The 18,483-nt window shown below is 48.6% G+C and overlaps 1 protein-coding gene across 3 annotated transcripts in view; it reads left to right on the top strand.

The window, feature by feature from the left end:
- The window catches only part of PXN (paxillin), a 47,195-nt gene that overhangs the window by 18,300 nt on the left and 10,412 nt on the right, over nt 1-18,483 (top strand). For 2 of the 3 annotated variants that reach the window (XM_075434663.1, XM_075434664.1), the window contains exons 2-8: nt 7,547-7,773; nt 8,276-8,391; nt 10,327-10,466; nt 10,840-11,041; nt 11,564-11,699; nt 16,006-17,052; nt 17,863-18,129. In XM_075434663.1, coding sequence (XP_075290778.1) covers nt 7,547-7,773; nt 8,276-8,391; nt 10,327-10,466; nt 10,840-11,041; nt 11,564-11,699; nt 16,006-17,052; nt 17,863-18,129 — 2,135 coding nt within the window. The remainder of the gene's footprint in view (nt 1-7,546; nt 7,774-8,275; nt 8,392-10,326; nt 10,467-10,839; nt 11,042-11,563; nt 11,700-16,005; nt 17,053-17,862; nt 18,130-18,483) is intronic. The other variant, XM_075434665.1, reaches the window with a different exon arrangement.

Genomic DNA, 18,483 nt, shown 5'->3' on the forward strand with positions numbered 1-18,483 from the left:
TTTTACCTGGAAGTCAATGCCTGCATTCACCTGTTTGTTCATGTTTTCCTATTTCTGATAATACTCTTCCATTTTGCTGAGAACAAGTCAAAGCTGCTGTTAAAAAGGGAATTTCTGTTGTTAGTGTTGCTCTTTGGGGCTTCCCACCCCTTCCAGACTCAAACTCGAGGGCAGTGAGAAGCCCTGTAGGAAGGCTCCGACAAGGCTTTTTGATGCAGCTCTTCTAGAGCATTCCAAATGTTTCTTTTGAAAGGCTGTTTAATAGGATAAATATACCCAAGCTCCCCATTCCTCTGCAGTTACTCACAATGTAAAACTGTCTTGCCAGGGATTGAGTTACCGCCCTGAGCTGTCTCCCTATATGTGAGCTGGAGTTGCGTTTATTCCTGGAGGTGGGGGAGAGAAGACTGATTTGAACCTAATGAGCTTTTTGAAGTTTGGATTCAGGGATTTTGCAAAGAGGTTACTCACATGAGTGTGTGCTCAGGGTTCAGTTCTGGAGATGCAATTCCCCTCGTTATTTTACGGGACAGCAGAAACTAAGGATATAAATTCAGCATCTTACAGATATTAAGAAAAAAGGGTTAGAGAATGGTGTGTCATTCTGCAAATGAGGGGTCTGCAATTTGTCTTACGCCAAGTGTGATACGATTATCATGTAAAGTCTACGTCCTCATTTAGACCTGTCCTTACGGCTATCTTGCTTTTTATTTCCATTTGCCAGCCCTCTGGGAATCTGCTGCTGCCTAACCCAGGAAAACCTGTAGCAGTTTGTTATTTGGGTAAATGGGGGTGTGGGGAAGAACAGGAGAGGTGCAGACGCGTGTTCTCTGCAGCTGCATGAGAGGAAATACTGTAGTCTGTGCTCAGACATCTCATCCTGGTGACCCAGCGTGCCGTGTCTGGGCTGCTGGGGAAGTGTGGCAGCAGAAGTGCTGGGGGAGATGGTGCTCTGTGGCTCGAAGCTGAAGGCATTTGCTCTGTGCGGTGCCTGGGTGAAGAATCCTGTCGCCAGTGTCATTCGCTTTCCAGATGTCCCATGCGAGAAGCAGAGCTACAGGCAACATGCGGTTTGATGGATGTGCAGATGTGGCTTTCAGCTGTTTAAGCTGAAAGGCTGATATCTGAGGCATTTGAAGTATCTTGCCTCAGTTATGCTTCCATTTCCTCCCCAGCAGTAGATGGGATGTAGAAGAAGATTTGACCGCCATACTTTTGATTTACTTACTATATTGATAATGCTCTGACTTGCTGTGTCAGCATGGCTTAATAGCTCATCCTCAGTTGATGAGAGAGATGAGCTGCATATGAAAATCTGAGGTAGTTTGCTCTTTTCTGGCACTAATGCTGTCACCTTTGAGCTGACTGAGTATGCTGTGTATTTCTAGCCCTCGCACAGGCTGGAGTTATGCTGGACACTCAGTAGTAGAAGGCTTCTCCTTAACAGAGGAAAGTGATTTAGATTTCCCTGAATTGCCTCACTTTAAAAAAAATTAATAAAAAAATCCTAGACTGCTTATGAATAGTGGAAAACTATTTACTACTTGAGGGAAAATTAGCGTTAAAAAGCTGCTTGATGCCACTTGGCAAATGTGCATTTGTCGGTGTCTTGTAGCTTTGCCCAGAACTGGTTCACGATGTGTTCTGCTTTATTGTGCCACTTGGATCCAGGAGCATTTTTGAGATGCACGGGAAGAGGCGAGCGAACAGAGTGTGCTTTGATACACATGGGAAGGTGCATGTCAATACCTTTTTTCCTTCTTAGTAACTTAACTATTTAAAGGGGCTGAGTGCAGCTTAGGTTTATAGAAAAGGGCATTGATGTGTGCGTCAGTACAGAGGGGCCCTGATGTTATCGATTCCTGTTCTGTACCTCAGAACTGCGTTGGGATCCCTAGTCGGGTGTTACTGCTCTTTGTTAGACAAATCGGGGGTGTGGGAAGCTGAAGAACGTGGCCCTGTGGCTGCACACGAGGCTGTTTCTGCCGGAGGATACTGCATTTGCAGGACAGCGAGTGCTGACACGCGGCAATGTCAAAGGAACCTGCGTTGCAGCCCCTGGAATGCGTGAGCTGTTCCTCGGCCTGACAGAGGTGTGGGCCGAGGAGGTAGCGCAGGAATGTGCAGTGTGTAACTCGGGAGATGATTGCTCTTTGCAGTGCAGCTGGAAGTGGTAAATGGGACATACGCTAAGATATTGTTCTGCTCTTTCCTCTTGCTGATTTTCTTGGTAAAACGGATTTTTCTGAGCAGATCAGTGCATTGGACATAAGCTTGAGAGTTCTTGTCCCAGGCTGTCTAAACGACTAGCAGCGCTTTGGCAGATGCTGAGAGCTACCTTGAAGCAATGCAGTTGGTATTAAGGACCGCTCATAGATATCTAATGTATATGAAAAGCTGCGTGTGGGATTTGAAGACCAGAATCCCAGGGACCTCATAGTTAATAATGATTTTTGGCAAGAGGGAAGGAGAGAGGGGCAAACTAGTGCACCTGGACCTCCAGATGTCTTGGAGTGCTTTATAGCAGTAAAAGTATCAGATGTGACATCATTCTATAACTGTCTCTCCTTCACAGGAAAATCTGTGTAGCAGAACCACTGGAGCGTGAACACAAATGTCCTCCCGCACTGGGGAGGATGTGGTTGGAACAGCCCTTTGGCCTGGGAGTTGATTTCAGTTAAGCATGCAATTTTTGGCTTGCGCAGCGGAGGGAGGAGGACTCTGTCCTCCCGTGCCTCTGTCTCGCGTTTGCATGCAGCTTCACCAGGTGCTTGGCCAAGTTCCCTGAGCCCGTGGAGCACCCAGGCGTGCACACGCGGAGCTGCACTGTGCTGCAGCGGGCAGTGAGTTGGAGCTGTGTCAGCTGTGTGACTGCGCCAGCGTAGTGGTGACAAGCAGGAGTGTCTGGGTTGGTGGTGGTCTAGCACGTGTTCCTCACTTCTTCACACTCCACTGAGCAGCACGCTGTTAATAGAGCGGAAAATACGAATTTCTATATGCACTGCCCACGCCTGTGGGTTGGCTGAGCCCTGCTGAGTCTTTCATAACTGGACTTGGTGATTCTACTCCGTCCACGTGTCTGTGAGTGGACACTTTGTGGGTTGTGTTCGTGGCTTCTTGTCGGGGTGATAGTGGAAGGAGGGGTGATCCTGTGGAGGAGCAATGGCTTGATGATCTGGCGTAACCCTGTCTGGTTTGCTTTATTGCTGTAGAGTGGTTAAATTTATGCTCTAGAGATAGAGAACAAGTGTTATGAGCCGCAGCTGAGGGAGCTGGGGCTGTTTAGTCTGGAGAAGAGGAGGCTGAGGGGGGACCTTACTGCTCTCTACAACTCCCTGAAAGGAGGTTGTAGTGAGGTGGGGGTTGATATCTTCTCCCAGGTAACCAGCAATAGGACGAGAGGCAACGGCCTCAAGTTGCACCAGGGGAGGTTTAGATTGAATATCAGGAAAAATGTCTTTACTGAAAGAGTGGTCAGCCATTGGACCAGGCTGCCCAGGGAGGTGGTGGAGTCCCCATCCCTGGAGATGTTTCAAAAAACATGTAGATGTGGCAGTTCGGGATATGGTTTAGTAGGCAAGGTAGTGTTTAGTGGATGGTTGGACTTGGTGATCTTCGAGGTCATTTCCAGTCTATGATTCTATGATGCGTCTCAGATCTTTTAACCTTGGGAGATTCTGCCTCCCAGAGCTGTGTCTGTAGTATTTTAGAGTATTTTGGGCAGCAGCAGAACCGTGGGGAGGTCAGGGTGTGTGGTTGTTTCCAGCGTGCTGGGCAATAGCCCCTGAGGTGCTGCAGCCTGTGCTGGCGCGGGGTTGCGTGACGGCGCAGCACGCCTGGCACCGGCAGAAGGTTTCTGTGAGCCTCAAACAGGGACGGGTTCGCGGCTCTGCGGGGGTGAAAAGCGAGGTGACGTTACTGCCGAGTCCATGTGGGATGTCGTGGTGCCCTCTGATGGCGGTGGCTGTGTGGACTGGGCTGCCTCGGTGCCTCGGGATGTTCCAGTCAACTGGGACGAGCTGGTTGATTTATACTCTCTGCAGCACTGTCCCTCAGGAGTCGCCTTGGGAAGGAACGCTTCATTACCTGATAGATCGATCAAACCTTTCATATTTCTGTTTAAGTATTTAGTATTTCTGTTTAAGGAGCAGTCACTATAGTGAACTCAATCCTGCATCGTGAGGCGCAGTGCTGCGTAAGGCATGGCATCTTTGTTACAGTTCTTCAGGTTACAGCTGCCTGGTCCCTTTCGTGAAAGAGAGCGAGCAGTGGGTTGTCTTTCCCATTAATAAATTGCCCTTCTTTCCCCCAATCTATATCTCATGTTGTCTGCTGGGAGTGCTAAAAAGGTGTGCAAACGCTAAATGAGCGCACAGTACTTTGGGAGCTCTTGGGCTAAGGTGCTGCATGGAAAACAACACGTTAATCCCTGTGGTTGGGTTTTGAACAGCTGCCTCCGGTCGGTCTCTGGGCTGCAGGACTCCTTGGGCTGACCTCCACAGCCGCGATTCGCAGCCTGCGCGTTGTGGGGTCGCTTCCCTCTCTCAGGGTGAAGCCCCGCAAGATGGGGTGGGCTGAGATGATGCCGTGCCACCACCGCTTTCCCCTGCCCTCCTTGGGCAGTTCTGCCGCCGCTGTTGGACCCTTTGGACAGGCGCAACTCCCCAGTCCAGCAGAACTTCGGGGGACCGTGGCTGCTGCTAGGATTGGATCGAAGGACAGTCTGTGTGGCTGGAAGCAGCAACGGGGTCGGAGGCGAGCGGGGAAGAGCTGCCCTCTGTCGTGGCAGTGAGCTTGGAGGGCGCGACTGGGGCGTGAGGAAGGGTGGACCAGGGGTTTGCAGAACGTGGAGGGGAGTAAGCACAAGGGGAGGTCCTTTGCCACCCGTAAACTGGTTTGCGAGTGCCTGTCCTGCCCCTGGCTTGCTCCTTTCCCTGTCCCGCCGGGTGGGATGGTGCCTGCTGTAACTGCTTCGGTATCAGTTGTAAAGTTGAAGTACAGTGTGAGTAACTGAGTGATTCCTCTCCAGCCTTCTCCCCTCCCTTGGCTTCCAGTTCCTCAGCTCTGCCGTGTTTGCTCAAGTCAGGAAGGGGGAGGGTATGGGGGAAGTTAATCATTAAACTGTGATGTCTTCTCCTTAACTCCTTCACAGCCTAGGGGCAGAGCTCTGCTGGTATTTCCAGACCCCACTTCTTCTGCAGGCTGGCAAAGTAAACCAGTAGATCGACCCGAACTTGGCTCTGTGCCCTTAGTAACAAGCAGTGGATTTCTGTCCGATGGATTGTTCAGCAGAGCGCTGAGCCAAGGAGGTGAATTTTGGGGCGAGATGGTTACATCTGCCTACCCTCCAATGAGGGCTGGGGGTGGAGGCTAGAGGCACGGCTGGGGTCCCCTCCTGGGTCCCCTCCGCAGGGCCGGAGGAGCCCAGCACCCTCCCAGGATTTTCACTTCCTGGTGGAGCTTGATTTGCCTTGGTCATTGGTGGGGAGAAGCAAAAAACCACACCTTCTCGACAGCACTTCTCTTGGAGGTTGTGTGGTGGAAGCCTCCAGCCGTAGGACCTGCCTGGTGGAAGGAACTGCAGCTCCTCAGCAGTTCCCTGGAGGTATGTGCCTTTCGCTCTGGAATCCACCAGCTGTCCTTTTGCTTCAAAAGAAGATGAAGTTCATTTTTCCCCAGCTGCAGAGCTAGTATCCCTTCGGAGAAACTGCTGCTGGGGTATTTTGGCCCCTGCAGGAAGATGCCTGTGGCTTAAATGATTTTGAGCATCTTTTTAGCTAAACGAAAGATGAGTGGAGTTAATTTGAGGTAGTATTTAATTTGCTAATGGCCATGTTCTGTTCTCTCAGGGCAGGACTGCTTTTCTTTTTCTTTTTTTCTTTTGTGATGCTTTGGTTTATGGAAGAGAGTGAATATAAAAGCAGCACCTTCCTCATCTTGTAATGCAATAGTACCGTCCTCCATTTGACCCTTTAATATATTTTCTTGAAGGGTGGCGGAGTGCGCTTGCTGGTGTTGCCCGTTGTGCTCAGGAAGCGGCTCTGAGCTGGCAGGTGCCTGCCCTCTCTGAGCCGGCTGGCAGCCATTAGGGCGAGCGGTTGCTTGGTTGCTATTCTGGTGCCAGCCAGTAACTTCAGCTCCTTGCGACCGTGCTGCGGGATGGCTGCGCTCAGGCTGAGCCCTCGCACCCCAAACCTGGGTACCGGGTACCCACTGGGTGTGGGAGGAGAAAGACAAATCATGCTGCCTGAGATGGCCTGAAGATTGCTGGGTCTGCGCGGCGGGGAGGGAGATCCGGGGGGTTTCTGAGAGCCTCCTGTCCTAACTCTGCCAAAGTTGCGTTGCTGGTGTCTGGCTGAGTTCCACGTCTCTGCAGGGACCTGCCAGGTACGTCCCGATGCTCTTACTGTGGAGCGCACTGATGTCCCTAGCGAACGGGCTCCTCTCTAATAGCCTTAAGGAGGTGTGTGCTAGAGCTTGCTGCCCCAGCAGGAGGCTGGGCACCTGGCCAGCCACGCTTTCTTTAGAAAGTGCCTACAGTGCAGACCTGCAGTCGCTTGCCGGAGTTTCCCCCACCGGGGACTGCAGTGGGCTCCGCAGGGTGGGTTCACTGGACAGAAGGCCCAGCGAGTCCCAGCGAGTCGGGGTTTGCCTGTGAGTCATCGCAGAGGAGTTCGGGGCTGGGAATGGGCAGAGGATAGTTTGCTGGGAGAAATCCGGAGAGGTGGGAATGCCTTTTCATGCCCCATCTTTGAGGGAGAGCATTTTGCCTGCTTTGAGATTTCTGAGAGGTGCTAACCGCGTGACGTGGGCTTCTCTGCCTGGCGTGCGTGATAGTGTTTCTAGCTGGTGGAAGTTTTTCTTCTCTCAGGAATTTGTGAGCAGTCTCCACCCAGCAAGTTGAGAATTGTTTCCAGGAGAAGAAATGGCGTTTACCTGGCAGCCTCTGGAAACTAGTTAACTGTTTGAGTGATGTGCTGAGAGGGGTTTTTGTTAGGAAAACCAAAGCTCATACTCCTGCTGTGCTGATGGACCAATTTGAAACTTTCATGCTTCTTCTGCTACCATGGACTGTGGAGAAAACCCCTCCTGCGATCTGGTTTCCTGCAGAAAGCAGTGCCTGCGGCCACAGTAAATGACTCTGCGGTGATGTGGGGCCTGTCATTAGTCTGTGTCGATATCCTGTTGCCTGTCGATCTCTAGGCAGGTTTCTCCTAGTTTGCTCTTCTTCAGGGTGCAGTGAGACTGCGGGGGTGCGTGTTGTTGGGTGGTTTGCCAGCTAAGACAAAAATCTGAGACTGACACAGTTTTTTAGGCTGCTCTGCTACCTCTTGGATTTTTCTTTGTATGGGAAGTTTGATTAACCTGTTCGGTCCTGGGCTGCAGTAATGTTTTTCAGGGTGTTTAGTAGATCACCCTCGATGAAAAGTCTTCCCAAAGGTCACCTGATAAGGATATCCTGAATGAGATCAATGGGGAAAAGCTGTAGTCCAGGATTTTATCATTTTAGTGTTTTTGGTTTTTTTTCCTCTTTCCTTTCCTGCAGATGCCTTACTGGCAGACCTGGAATCCACCACCTCACATATCTCCAAACGACCAGTGTTTCTAACAGAGGAAACGCCTTACTCCTACCCAACTGGAAATCACACGTACCAGGAGATTGCTGTGCCACCTCCGGTGCCCCCGCCGCCTTCCAGTGAGGCCCTGAATGGCACTGTGATTGACCCCTTAGACCAGTGGCAACCCAACGTATCCAGATACGTCCACCAGCAGGTAAGTGGATGTGTGCGGACGGGGAGGGTGCGTGCTTGTTGTGTTGGTGCAGTATCGCTCAAGGAGGTAAACAAAGGGAGGGAACAGCAAGAATCGAGGATGAGTTTGGCTATAAACAGAATGGGGAAATGGGGGTGGGGGTGGGTTTTTAATAGAGCTGACTGGCTGGAGCAAATGGCAGAAAAGAATTAGAAACCCATCGTCATTGTTCCGACGAAATGGTGGTGTGATGAGATTAGTGTTAGTCATCTGTCTTGTAGCCTGTGGAAAGCAGACTGGGGGTTTCCAGCATAGGTCTGCGAGTCATAGGCAAATCTGAAGCGAGTAAAGAACAGTTGTTCTCAGTGTAGCTCATCTGATAGAAGCTGGTTGTCTATATAGCCCAGCAGAAGACAAAAAAATACCTGCTTTGTTCTGTCCTATCCATGTGTGGGGTCGCAATGCAGTAGTGTACATATTTGTTTTGTATTCTCTGTTTCCAATGCAAATCTCATTTCCACAGCCTCAGTCCCAGTCTCCTATATACAGCTCTAGTGCCAAAAGCTCCAGTGCCTCTGTTCCGCGAGACGGGCTCAGCTCTCCTTCTCCCCGTGCCAGTGAGGAGGAACACGTCTACAGGTATGTTGTCCCTGTGAAGAGATAAGCCTGACTCACAACGTGAGCCTGCTGTGGCTCAAGCTGCCTTCTAGAAGTGGAAAGAAACACTGTTCCCTGTCTGTGTTATGTTGCCCTGTGTCGGTTTTGATGACCTCTCTTGTAAGAGGCCACTGCAACTTTCATACTTGTTTCAAACATTGACCTGGCCCTTTGGTTTGCTCAGCTGCAGAAGAGATGAAGGATCCATCAAACAGAACAGGATCTGGATTGTGTTGTGAAGGATACGATCCAGAGACAAGTGACAAATCCATCCCCCTGTTAAGCAGCCCAGCAGTTCTTTAGGAGGTGAATGGCCTTTGGGTCAGTTATCCCGGGGAGCTTCGTTACCTGTGGCCTAGCAGGATGTGCAGGGACTTGAATTTTCAAGTAAATTTGAACTTTCGAGAACTTTTATGTCTGTACGTCGTAGATAGATTATACTCGCAAAGGCAGCTGCTCGTATGCTGAGAGGTTGGAGTCGCCGCCTGTGTGGTAGGACAGACCTTTCTGCTGACATGGGGAGGAGCGAGGAGGAGGCTGTCAGAGCTTCATCTCTGATGGCCCTCTGCAGTGCTCTCTGCCCTGGGTGCCTTTTTACAATATGGAGACTAGTGTTCCTCTGCTGTCGTGTTCCAACCGTGCCTGCGGAGCAGGAGGTTGCTTTCAACCAGAACCAATGCTGGGTAGAGGCAGGCGTATCCAGAGGTGGCCCAATGGAGGCAGTAATTGCAGTTTTTTCAGATGGCTGCATGCAGGTAGTACAAAATGGAGGTAATGACGGCCGTAAGCCCTCCTGTACGAGGGTCTGGCATGGCTTGGTTCTGGTGTGAGTTGTAGCTTGTGTGCTTGGGTCAGGAAGAAACATGCCCTCCTCTGATTGCGATTTTTTTCTTTCTTTCAGTCTGAAGAGAAAGATAATAACTGCCCGTATGAAATGTTATAATTGTCGCTGGTGTTACAGGTGTCAGAGTCCTAAACCTGTTACATATTAACTTTCCGAGTATAATATGGTGGTGTGCGCAGGACAGGAGTTCCCATTTTGGATTCGGAAAGTATCTTTTTTTGATAAAATAAGAACCTGTGGAGCATTAGAAGTTACTTCTCCATTTGTAAAACTAGGAGAAAATAATTTCCCTACCATTGGCGATGGGAAGACTGGTGTTACAGTATAACGACTGTAGGAATCGCTGCATTGGTGCTAAGTTTTGCTTTGAAACAGTTTGCAGTTGTGTGTGATAAATGGGATCACCCAGATAGGATAAGGAATAATTACAGCCAGTGTTTTATACACACTTGTGCACAGGTAAACTTCTTTCAGAGCTTGTGTATTTAAGACAGTAGAAAATAGTTTTAAACTACTTTCTTATAAATTGATTAGAGTTCCCCAAATTAAATGTTTGAGGACTTGAAAAGAGACCTTGAGTACTGCAAGAGGCTACCATGTAACCTGCTGCTTTTGACTTTTTGTTGATAGCTTGAGGTTTGTACTTTGCCTCTTTCTCCAGTCTGTGCTGGCCCTGCATTCCCTTGCTTCAGGGGGGATGGTTTTGCTGCTTAGTGTGGTGTCGGCAGAAACAAGTCATTTTTCTGTATGCAAGCTGATGCTTCTCCTGCTGTTCTGCGCGTCTTGGACCTGCAGTCAGCTCTTTGCTGCAGGGCTGTGCAGCAGGCAGTCCTAAAACCGGAGGCGCTGTCTGTCAGTGCTATTTCTTTGTAACTGACACCTGAAGATGTGGCTAAGCAGCGGCTGCGTTGTAGCGATTTCACAAAGCACACGTCTTTCCCTCCCCAGAGCTAAAAGCATCAGCTTGAAAAGAATACAGTACACGTGTAAAGTTTGTGGACCTAGTGTAAGTTTCCCTCCATCCTTCTGCTGTATCTTGATGTAGAAGTTTCACGCTTCCCTTTTATCTTTAGTTTCCCGAACAAGCAGAAGTCTGCAGAACCATCTCCCACAATGACCAGCTCCTCTCTGGGCAGCAACCTCTCAGAACTGGACAGACTTCTTCTGGAACTGAATGCTGTTCAACATAATCCCACCAGTGGCTTCCCAGCAGGTAAGGAATAGCAAGACATTTCGTGTGGGTGGGTAGTTTGATTCCCAAAATGGTAGCCTACTTTTTCTTTCCAGCATCCTTACTGAGGGAGACCCCTCCAGACCCTAATCAAAGATTCCGTTAGTACGGACGGGATCTCTTGAGGTCTGTGGTGCAGCACCTTGCTCAAAGCAGAGCCAACTTCAAAATTGGCTCTAACTAAAGTTTCAAGGTTAGATTAGGTTGCTCGGGCCCTTGCGCTGTGAAGTTCTGAATATCCTCAAAGATGGATGTTGCACAGGGTTTCTGGCAAATTTGTTGCTTTTGCCTGTGATTAGCAGGGATGTGTGGACCTGGGGGTCTGAATGACTCTGTTCTGCTCCCCTTTCTTCAGATGAAGCCAGCAGAAGCCCGTCGCTGCCCAGCATGACTGGACCTCACTATGTTGTCCCAGAGAGCAGCAGCTCTGTGGGAGGGAAGGCTGCACCCCCTACAAAAGAAAAGCCAAAGCGAAATGGTGCACGTGGGATTGAAGATGTGCGTCCCAGCGTGGAGAGCCTTCTGGATGAGCTGGAGAGCTCTGTGCCAAGTCCAGTGTGAGCAGTGTTTTGGTCGTTACTGGCTTGGGGGGGGTGGGACAGGCTCTTGTGGGAATAGTGACTGTAGTGTAGGGACAGATGTTGCAGGAGAGTGAGAGACAGAAGGTGGGCTTTGTCTAAAGGGTCGGAAATCAAGCAGGTGCATGAATGTGCTGATGCTCTGTTATCTACTCCTGGATGAAAAAATACATGGACTGTTCAAACTCAGATTTACAGCTGGTAGCAAATACCCGCTGTCTGACAAAAGAAATGTTTGGTCATCGTCCGTTTCTTAACGGGTGGGGTGTGTGTGTATGCACTCATGTTGGACTTGGCAGAGAGATGGGGTCTGTCTGTGTTGTGGAAGCTGGGTCTGGGGGAGGGCTGGCCAGTGTGGGCAGCGCTGATGAAACCCGTCGTGCTGTGTTTGCTTGGGAGAGCAGTGGGACTCGTAGTCTAGGAGTGCTCTCCTGTGCTTGCCTAGGTTTACACACTCCTTTTTTTTCTTTTTTTTTTTTCCTCCCCCCCTACCCTTGTTAGCCCTGCAATCACTGTGAGCCAAGGTGAGGTGAGCAGTCCCCAGCGGGTCACCGCCAGTCAGCAGCAGACCCGTATATCTGCTTCTTCAGCTACACGAGAACTGGATGAGCTGATGGCATCTCTCTCTGACTTTAAGGTACCCTATCATGACAACACTTCATCTTGTCCCTCCCCAGCCCCAGACTCTCGTGTCCGTTAGCCACATCTGCTGACCTTGGTTGGTCTCCACACTGCCCTCTTTACCTCTCAGACTTGCTCCGAGAAACTTCCTGTGGTGGTATTTGTGCTCTCCCGACTGCTGCTGTAGGTGTTCTTGACTGCTGTGAATTCTCATAAGGCAGTTCTGGGGTCTGTTTCTCCTTTGGTTCTGCAGTTTGTCTGTTTGCCAAAGATAATGAGCCTGCTCAGTACAGCATGAGTTATTTTGCTCTGCTGCAACTTAACAAGAAGCAGGGGAGCATGGGACACCAGTCTGCTTACTGACAGAGATGAGGCCCTTCTCTTCTGTGGGAACACCCTCCTCTTTGGAGTGTATTTTTACCCTGATGCGCTTTCCCTGGGGAGGATCTTCCAGGCGCATGGTGTGACCACTGAAGCCTTAGCATCAGACAGCTGGGGACTTCAGAGGTTTCCATCTTAAAACAATGTCTTTTATTCACCTCAAAATGGGATTGAAGTCTGAGCTTCTTGTGGGGGCAGAGGATGGCAAATACTATTCAGAATCTCGTTTGGAAATCAAACTATTTTATTGGAAAAGAACTGCTGGTTCAGTCACAAGTAGCACAGAAATATCGCAGAATAGGATAAGCTCAGAAATAACTTGCCCATGGTCATCTTTGCATGTGAAACACTTGGCATATGTACTTGGATAACTTGTTCTTTATTCATATAGGTATGTTATCATTCCTGCACTGGATGATTAACTGTGGTGCTTATTATCATGAGGCTTCATTTACCCATAATCGTAGCAAAATGAGTAATATTTTCTCTTTTTAACTTTTTAATTTCAGCTGCTTTGCTTACAGCCTTATTCAGTTATTCACTTCGATTTGTTCTGAGAGGTGGAGAAAGCAAATACCTAATACATTCTCTTTGTTGTCATTGTTGGGTTTACCTTTCTTACGTACAGCTGCAAGCCTGCTTTCTAATCTTAAGCAAGTCCCTAACTCTCCGTTTTCTCCTCATGTGGAAGATTCTGCTGATGCTTGGTGTTTGTTGTCTGTGCTGAAGTCCATCTCCTCCTACTCTGACTTAGGTGGGGCAGCCAGAGCCGAGAGATGTTTTGTGAGGAGGGGTAGGCGGGACATTCAGTGACAGCTTTGCAGTTTGCTGTTCTGTCTGTGCCACCATTCATGTGAGCGCTTTTGATGTGTGCTGTGGGTTTCGTGGAGGTCGTTACAATACCCAGAGTTTTGACCAAGCGCCTGAGTTCAGAACCCAGCAGTGAGCACGTATGCTCGGTGGGACTTTGTTTGCCTTGCACTTGCTGGAATTGAGTTCAGCCTGCCATTTCTGGCACATACGCTTCATTTTGGGGGAATCTAGGAGTTACTCACTGTTTTCTCTAGACTTACTGCAGTGTGTATTTAGTCAACTGCAAATACTGACACCTTAGTGTTGCCGTTTTTTCTCCATATTAGGTCCTAGAGCAGAGTACAGGATATCCACAAGTGTCTGCTCAGTCTGGTTGAAAAACTGCACGGTTGTGAAGCTGGAGAGAGTTCCCACCTGTGCTGCTGGCATAGCCTACCCGGCTCCTTCTGTGAGCTGTGGGAGCTGGAGCTCTGCGGCCTCGTGCCTCTGCTGCTTTTATCAGGGCTGAGAAAACAAGCTCAGGGTGCGGCTGCTGCCACCAGCCTTTGCTCCTAGGTGTGCTCTTGGCAACTGGGAATGACGCTGCCCAGCACAGGTTTTCCTTACAAGGTACTAGGAGGAGACATTTTTAAGTATGGGTGTTTGAATGCTTTGTGTTCGAATGCTTTGTGTTCTTGAGAAAAGGCCTTAGAATCTTTGTGCAATTCCAATAAACCTGCATGAGAGAGACTAGCTGCTTTCTGTAGCTCTGGCGAGCTCTGAGGGCAAACTGGAATGCAGCAAGGTTTTAAGATCTGGACTTTATAAACACAGCATTAGTATTTTTGCGAGGCATTGAGCTTATCTGTGTCTAAACATTCTTCCTGAAGCACAAAGAACATATATTCTGTGACCTTCCTTTTTTTAATATTGTCATTGACCGTTTTTAACAGTTACTGTCCTTTTTCCTGTCCTTCAGGTTGCTTCATTTTCCCTTCTGTCCTTTTTGTTTGTTTTTACCTCTTCTATTTGTGCCTACTAGTGGTGTTAGATTGTCTGTAAAAAATGTGTTTCTAGGTTGTACCAGTGGCAGGATGTGAGGGAGAGAAGTAGAGTCTTTGCAAAGGTGAAAGATGAGAGGTTACTGTTCCAGTACCAGACCTGTGTGGTTGCAAGCAATAGGACAGAAAACCTAAGCAGGATGTGTAATTAGTTGAAGTTAGTAAGTTGGTACAGCTAGAAGTTGCAGTAGATGGGGATGGGAGGCGTGGAGGCTATTACAGATGGATACATCACCCTTTTATCATCGTTTGCTTGCTTTAATGAGTTGCTCATTCTTTTTGCTTACAGAATCCATTTGATTTTGCTCATCTAGCTCATCAGTCAGTGGGCACTGAGATCGGTTAATGCACTTGTTTTCTCAGCCTCTGCTGTGTCTGTGTCATATGATGTCTGCTTACTGCATAGCTAGATGCTTGTATTTAACTGTTCTGTTACTGTGGAGTGTTTAACCATTGCTCTTAGGTGTTTAACCATCTTAGCTCTTTGGAGCTAGTATGTTTTTAATATGCTGGAAATACTTGCTTTTAAGCGAAATGTTAGTCTTGCCTTGAAAATGACTGACTTCATGTTATGAAGTCTGGAACCAGCATAAAACCACGTTACTTTTACAGGTGCATCCAGCTTAGGCAAAACACAGGGGGAGAGCAATATTGGGAAATTCTGTCACTGTAACCACTGAACGTACTTATTAGTCCTTTTTGGCTGTGCTGTGGGTCTTGCTGTGCTGCTTGGGGGGAGGAGCAACTGTAATGAATTGTGGCTCCCTATTGCTCTTTCCTGTCGGAGCACGGTCTCCCTGTAGCACTACTGTTGTGACTTCACAAATGTGTGCGTGCGTGCCAGCTCCTGACCCCTCGGGATGGCATTAGGTCAGCTGAAGGTATTTGTCTCTTCCATCTACTGACAGATTTTGTGCATGTTCTGGTTAACGTTATCCTTTTATTCATGAGAAGTATCTCAGAAGGGTAAGTCGAGACTGAGATACCATACATGGGCTTAGGCAGTTATGTGCCCTGCTGCCTTAGAGCATAAGCATCTAACTTCTTGAGGCTTCTTTGGAAAATGTCATGAAGAGTCAGAGCAGGTCTTGACAGCTCTTGAATATGGAAATCCTTTGTGGATACGTTTTTAAAACTGAGTGTGCTCAGCACTGGTCTTAGGTTGACCGGCTGTGTGAACTCGTCCAAGCCACTGTTCTGATTTTCCCTTTTTAAGAAAAAGGAGTAATGCCAGTTGGTCTCTTAGAGTTCATCCAGGAACCATGGAAAACAGGCGAAGGAGGACCCAGGATCTTTTGTTTTCAAAAGACCCTGTAAGTCAAGGAGAACCAAAAATTCTGTAGCAGGTGCTCTTGTGAGAGTGTATTTTGGATCAAAATTAATACTGATTCTATTACAATGTAGATGTGGCCTAAGGGGAAGAGGCTAATCTAGCCACCTAAGCAATGCTTACAAGGGCATGGAGTGACTGACAGACTCGTATAGATTCAGTGTGTGTCACGTCCAAGGTGAGATTAGTGATGTGAATAGAACAAAGCCCGTGTCATCTGTTCTTGCTGTGAATGCCCTGAAGCTTTGTTTTCATTGCGATGTGCTCAGCCAACTGGAGCATTTTATTAGTGTATCAAGAAGAAAATGTCATGCTTTTGTTCTCTTCATTGATTGCTTTTTTTCAGCTTTGAAATGCAAAATTTACACGTCTGACTATGAATAAGTTAACGTGACCTTTACTCACAGTCTAGACTTTCCTGGGTTCGTAGCTGGCTTCCCAGCAGCTGCTGCATGCTCCCATCACCACTGCAGGTGAACACATGAGCTATCACGTAGGAGGGCATACGAAAAGGAGCTTGGTGGCTGTAGAATTTAATCTCCCGTAATCTCATGTGAAGATCAGCACAATGTCATACTGTTTTTACTCTTTGATATCTCATTTTCCTTCCTTACTCTTGGAAGTAAGGCTTTGGATCAACATGGCTCTTTGATTTGGAGGTCATGATTGTTGTAATGCTTAATTTTCTGCTTTTTGCCTTCTCCTTACTTCTGTCTTTATGTTCTTCTCTCCTTATTCCTTCTGTCTCCTTTTTGCAGACTAGTTCCACTATGTCTCTGATTTCTGAATCCTCTCTAGAACCAGTTCCCAGTTCAGCAAACGCAGACTCCAGCAGCACTCCTCACAGTTTAACAGTGCTATCCCATTCCAAACACTCCTCTGCAAGTCACAGTGGGGACTCGACAGTGCCAACATCTGCCCCCTCTGCAGTCCTCTGCATTGAGGAAGGCAGTAACACTGTAGTTCTGCCTACTTCAGCGCATTCTGCCGCTGCTCCACGTATGCCCTGTTTGCCACAAATGGTCCCAGTGCCCCCACCGCAAGTCTCTTCTGGTTCTGCCACTCGTGGGGGGCAGATGACCTCTGCAAGCTTGGTTTGGCTGAGCGGAAAGCCTGAATCTTCTAGAAATGCTTCCCAGGCTGTGCAGGCTTCCAGTGTGGAGCTTCCATGTAGATCGGCTAATGCGGAGCCGCAAGGCCTAGAGTACTATTTGGCAAAAGAGACTGAGAAGAAAGAGCGGAGACCTGACCCCAAAATCTCAAGTGTGCCAATTTCAAATGCTTTGAGTGGTCAAGGGAAGGGGCAGATACCTAAAGAGCTGGATAAGCAGGGAGCGTGCAGGGACAATTCAGGCCATGGTTCCCAGGGCAGAAGTGTGGAGACAGCTTTAGATGAGCTGTGGGCTCTGGAGCTGTCTGTGCCAGAGGTACATGCAGAGAATGACAGTGGTTTGAACCCTGTGTATGAACCTTCTGTTGTGGCCCTGGATCGGTGGGATGTCTTCCCAGATACTAAAAACCAAGTGGACTTTGTAGTGGAGCAAGGGCAGGAGCTAAAAGCTGAAGTACCACATGAAACCAAGGTAGATGGCTGTCCTGATCTGGTCAAAAAGAGGCAGGGCAGAGAGAGAACTCCTAGGAAAGCAGGTACTGCTAACATGAACAAAGCCAGAGGAGACCAGGAAAATGAGTGGTTCGGAAGCTCTGCGGTCACACCGGAATCCCCTGAAAATGTTTGGAAAGCTGACTGGGATCTGCCACGCGTCTCCAAGCCACCCATTGAGAGGATTTCTGCATCAGGCCAGGCAGGCACTGAATGAATGTAGGAGTAGGACGAGTCCTAGCTGGGACTGTTCTGACAGCACACTAACATTCTGTGTGTGGTGTGAGTGTGCCCGGCCTCACCCACGCTAACAGCATGCATCTCTGAGCAATGTTACTGACAGCTGCGTGTCACGGAGGTTTGAAATCCTCTGCTTTATCTTGTGGTCTCTTCTGCATGTTGGTCAGCAGCACAGAACGTGGCAGTTTGTAGGGGCTTCCCTGTGAAATGGACTTTTATTCCCTAACTGCGGTAAGGCTCAGTCCACAGAGGCCTCTGAGAAGTTAAAAGGGCTGTTTCATGCCACTGGAGGATGTTTCTGAGCTGGGATGGCAGCTCCTCTGCTCGCCTTTTTAGGTCTCATTGCTGGAGCTGTTAGTATTCCTTCCAGTGCTGGAAGTACGCTTTGTGCACCAGATGTCTCTGACCAAGAGCCTCATGCCTCTAAAGGGCAAATGCAGAGAGGCTGCTCTGTGTCCTTGTGACGCTGAGGTTTCTTTAACGCTTAGCGGAGTGGTCATGCTGCACCTCCTATCTTGGCTTCCTGCTGGTTAATCTTTCCCTTCCTTTTCTAGATAGTTATTTTTGGCTGCTGTGATTATCCTTACAGGGTTTTTCCTTGCACTGAGTCACTGTTCTGGGCTGTGCCAAGAGGAGTTTTGGCATTGTGGAATAAATGTCATCACTCTTCCTGCTCACGGTTGTCACTAATGACTTGAGTTTGTGCTGTTGCATTGTGGGGCTCACTCTGACGTTGCTCTTCTCTGCTGATACAATTACCTTTGTCATTTAGATTAAGTCTTTAATCAAGAGGACAAAGGAGACTGCGAATGTGCATCCAATGTATCGTGACCTCTCTCCAAGGCGTAAACTAGGTCCTGCCATATTTCACAAGACTGAGTCCCAAGATCGCTTGATTGAAGAGCTGCAGGACAGACTGGGCATCGCTAAACAGGAACAGGAAGAATGGAAAAGCCAGGATGACTGGCTGACAGAGGGGGTCATTATCACTGCCAGACCCCAGGGGGAAGAGCAGAATGGTGGACAGCAAGTAGAGAAGGTAGAAAGCAGGGACGTGTGCTGGGAAATTCCAGCATGTCCCTCTGTCCAGATAGCATTGTGTGGAGGCGTGGATGAAGCTTCTGAGTCTCCTAAGCAACACGAAATGAAGAACTAGCTCTTTGTACTCACCCTTGTCTGGCTTGAAAAGGGAACTGGAACACGGGTCCTAGTTCTTGATGTTTAAGAATTGGAGTAGGATCTGAGGGTGTTGGTGATGATGGTATCTGGGCAGTCTGCTACTGTCACATGTCAAAAGTCCACCTGGGGATTATTTTTAAAACCGCACTGGGAAGCGTGTCATAGAGGTGTGCTTTGTTTTGCCCAGTACTGTACCTCTGCAGGAAGTTCTGGG

Source organism: Opisthocomus hoazin, chromosome 13 (genome assembly GCF_030867145.1).
Source record: "Opisthocomus hoazin isolate bOpiHoa1 chromosome 13, bOpiHoa1.hap1, whole genome shotgun sequence".
Taxonomy (NCBI): Eukaryota; Metazoa; Chordata; class Aves; order Opisthocomiformes; family Opisthocomidae; genus Opisthocomus; species Opisthocomus hoazin.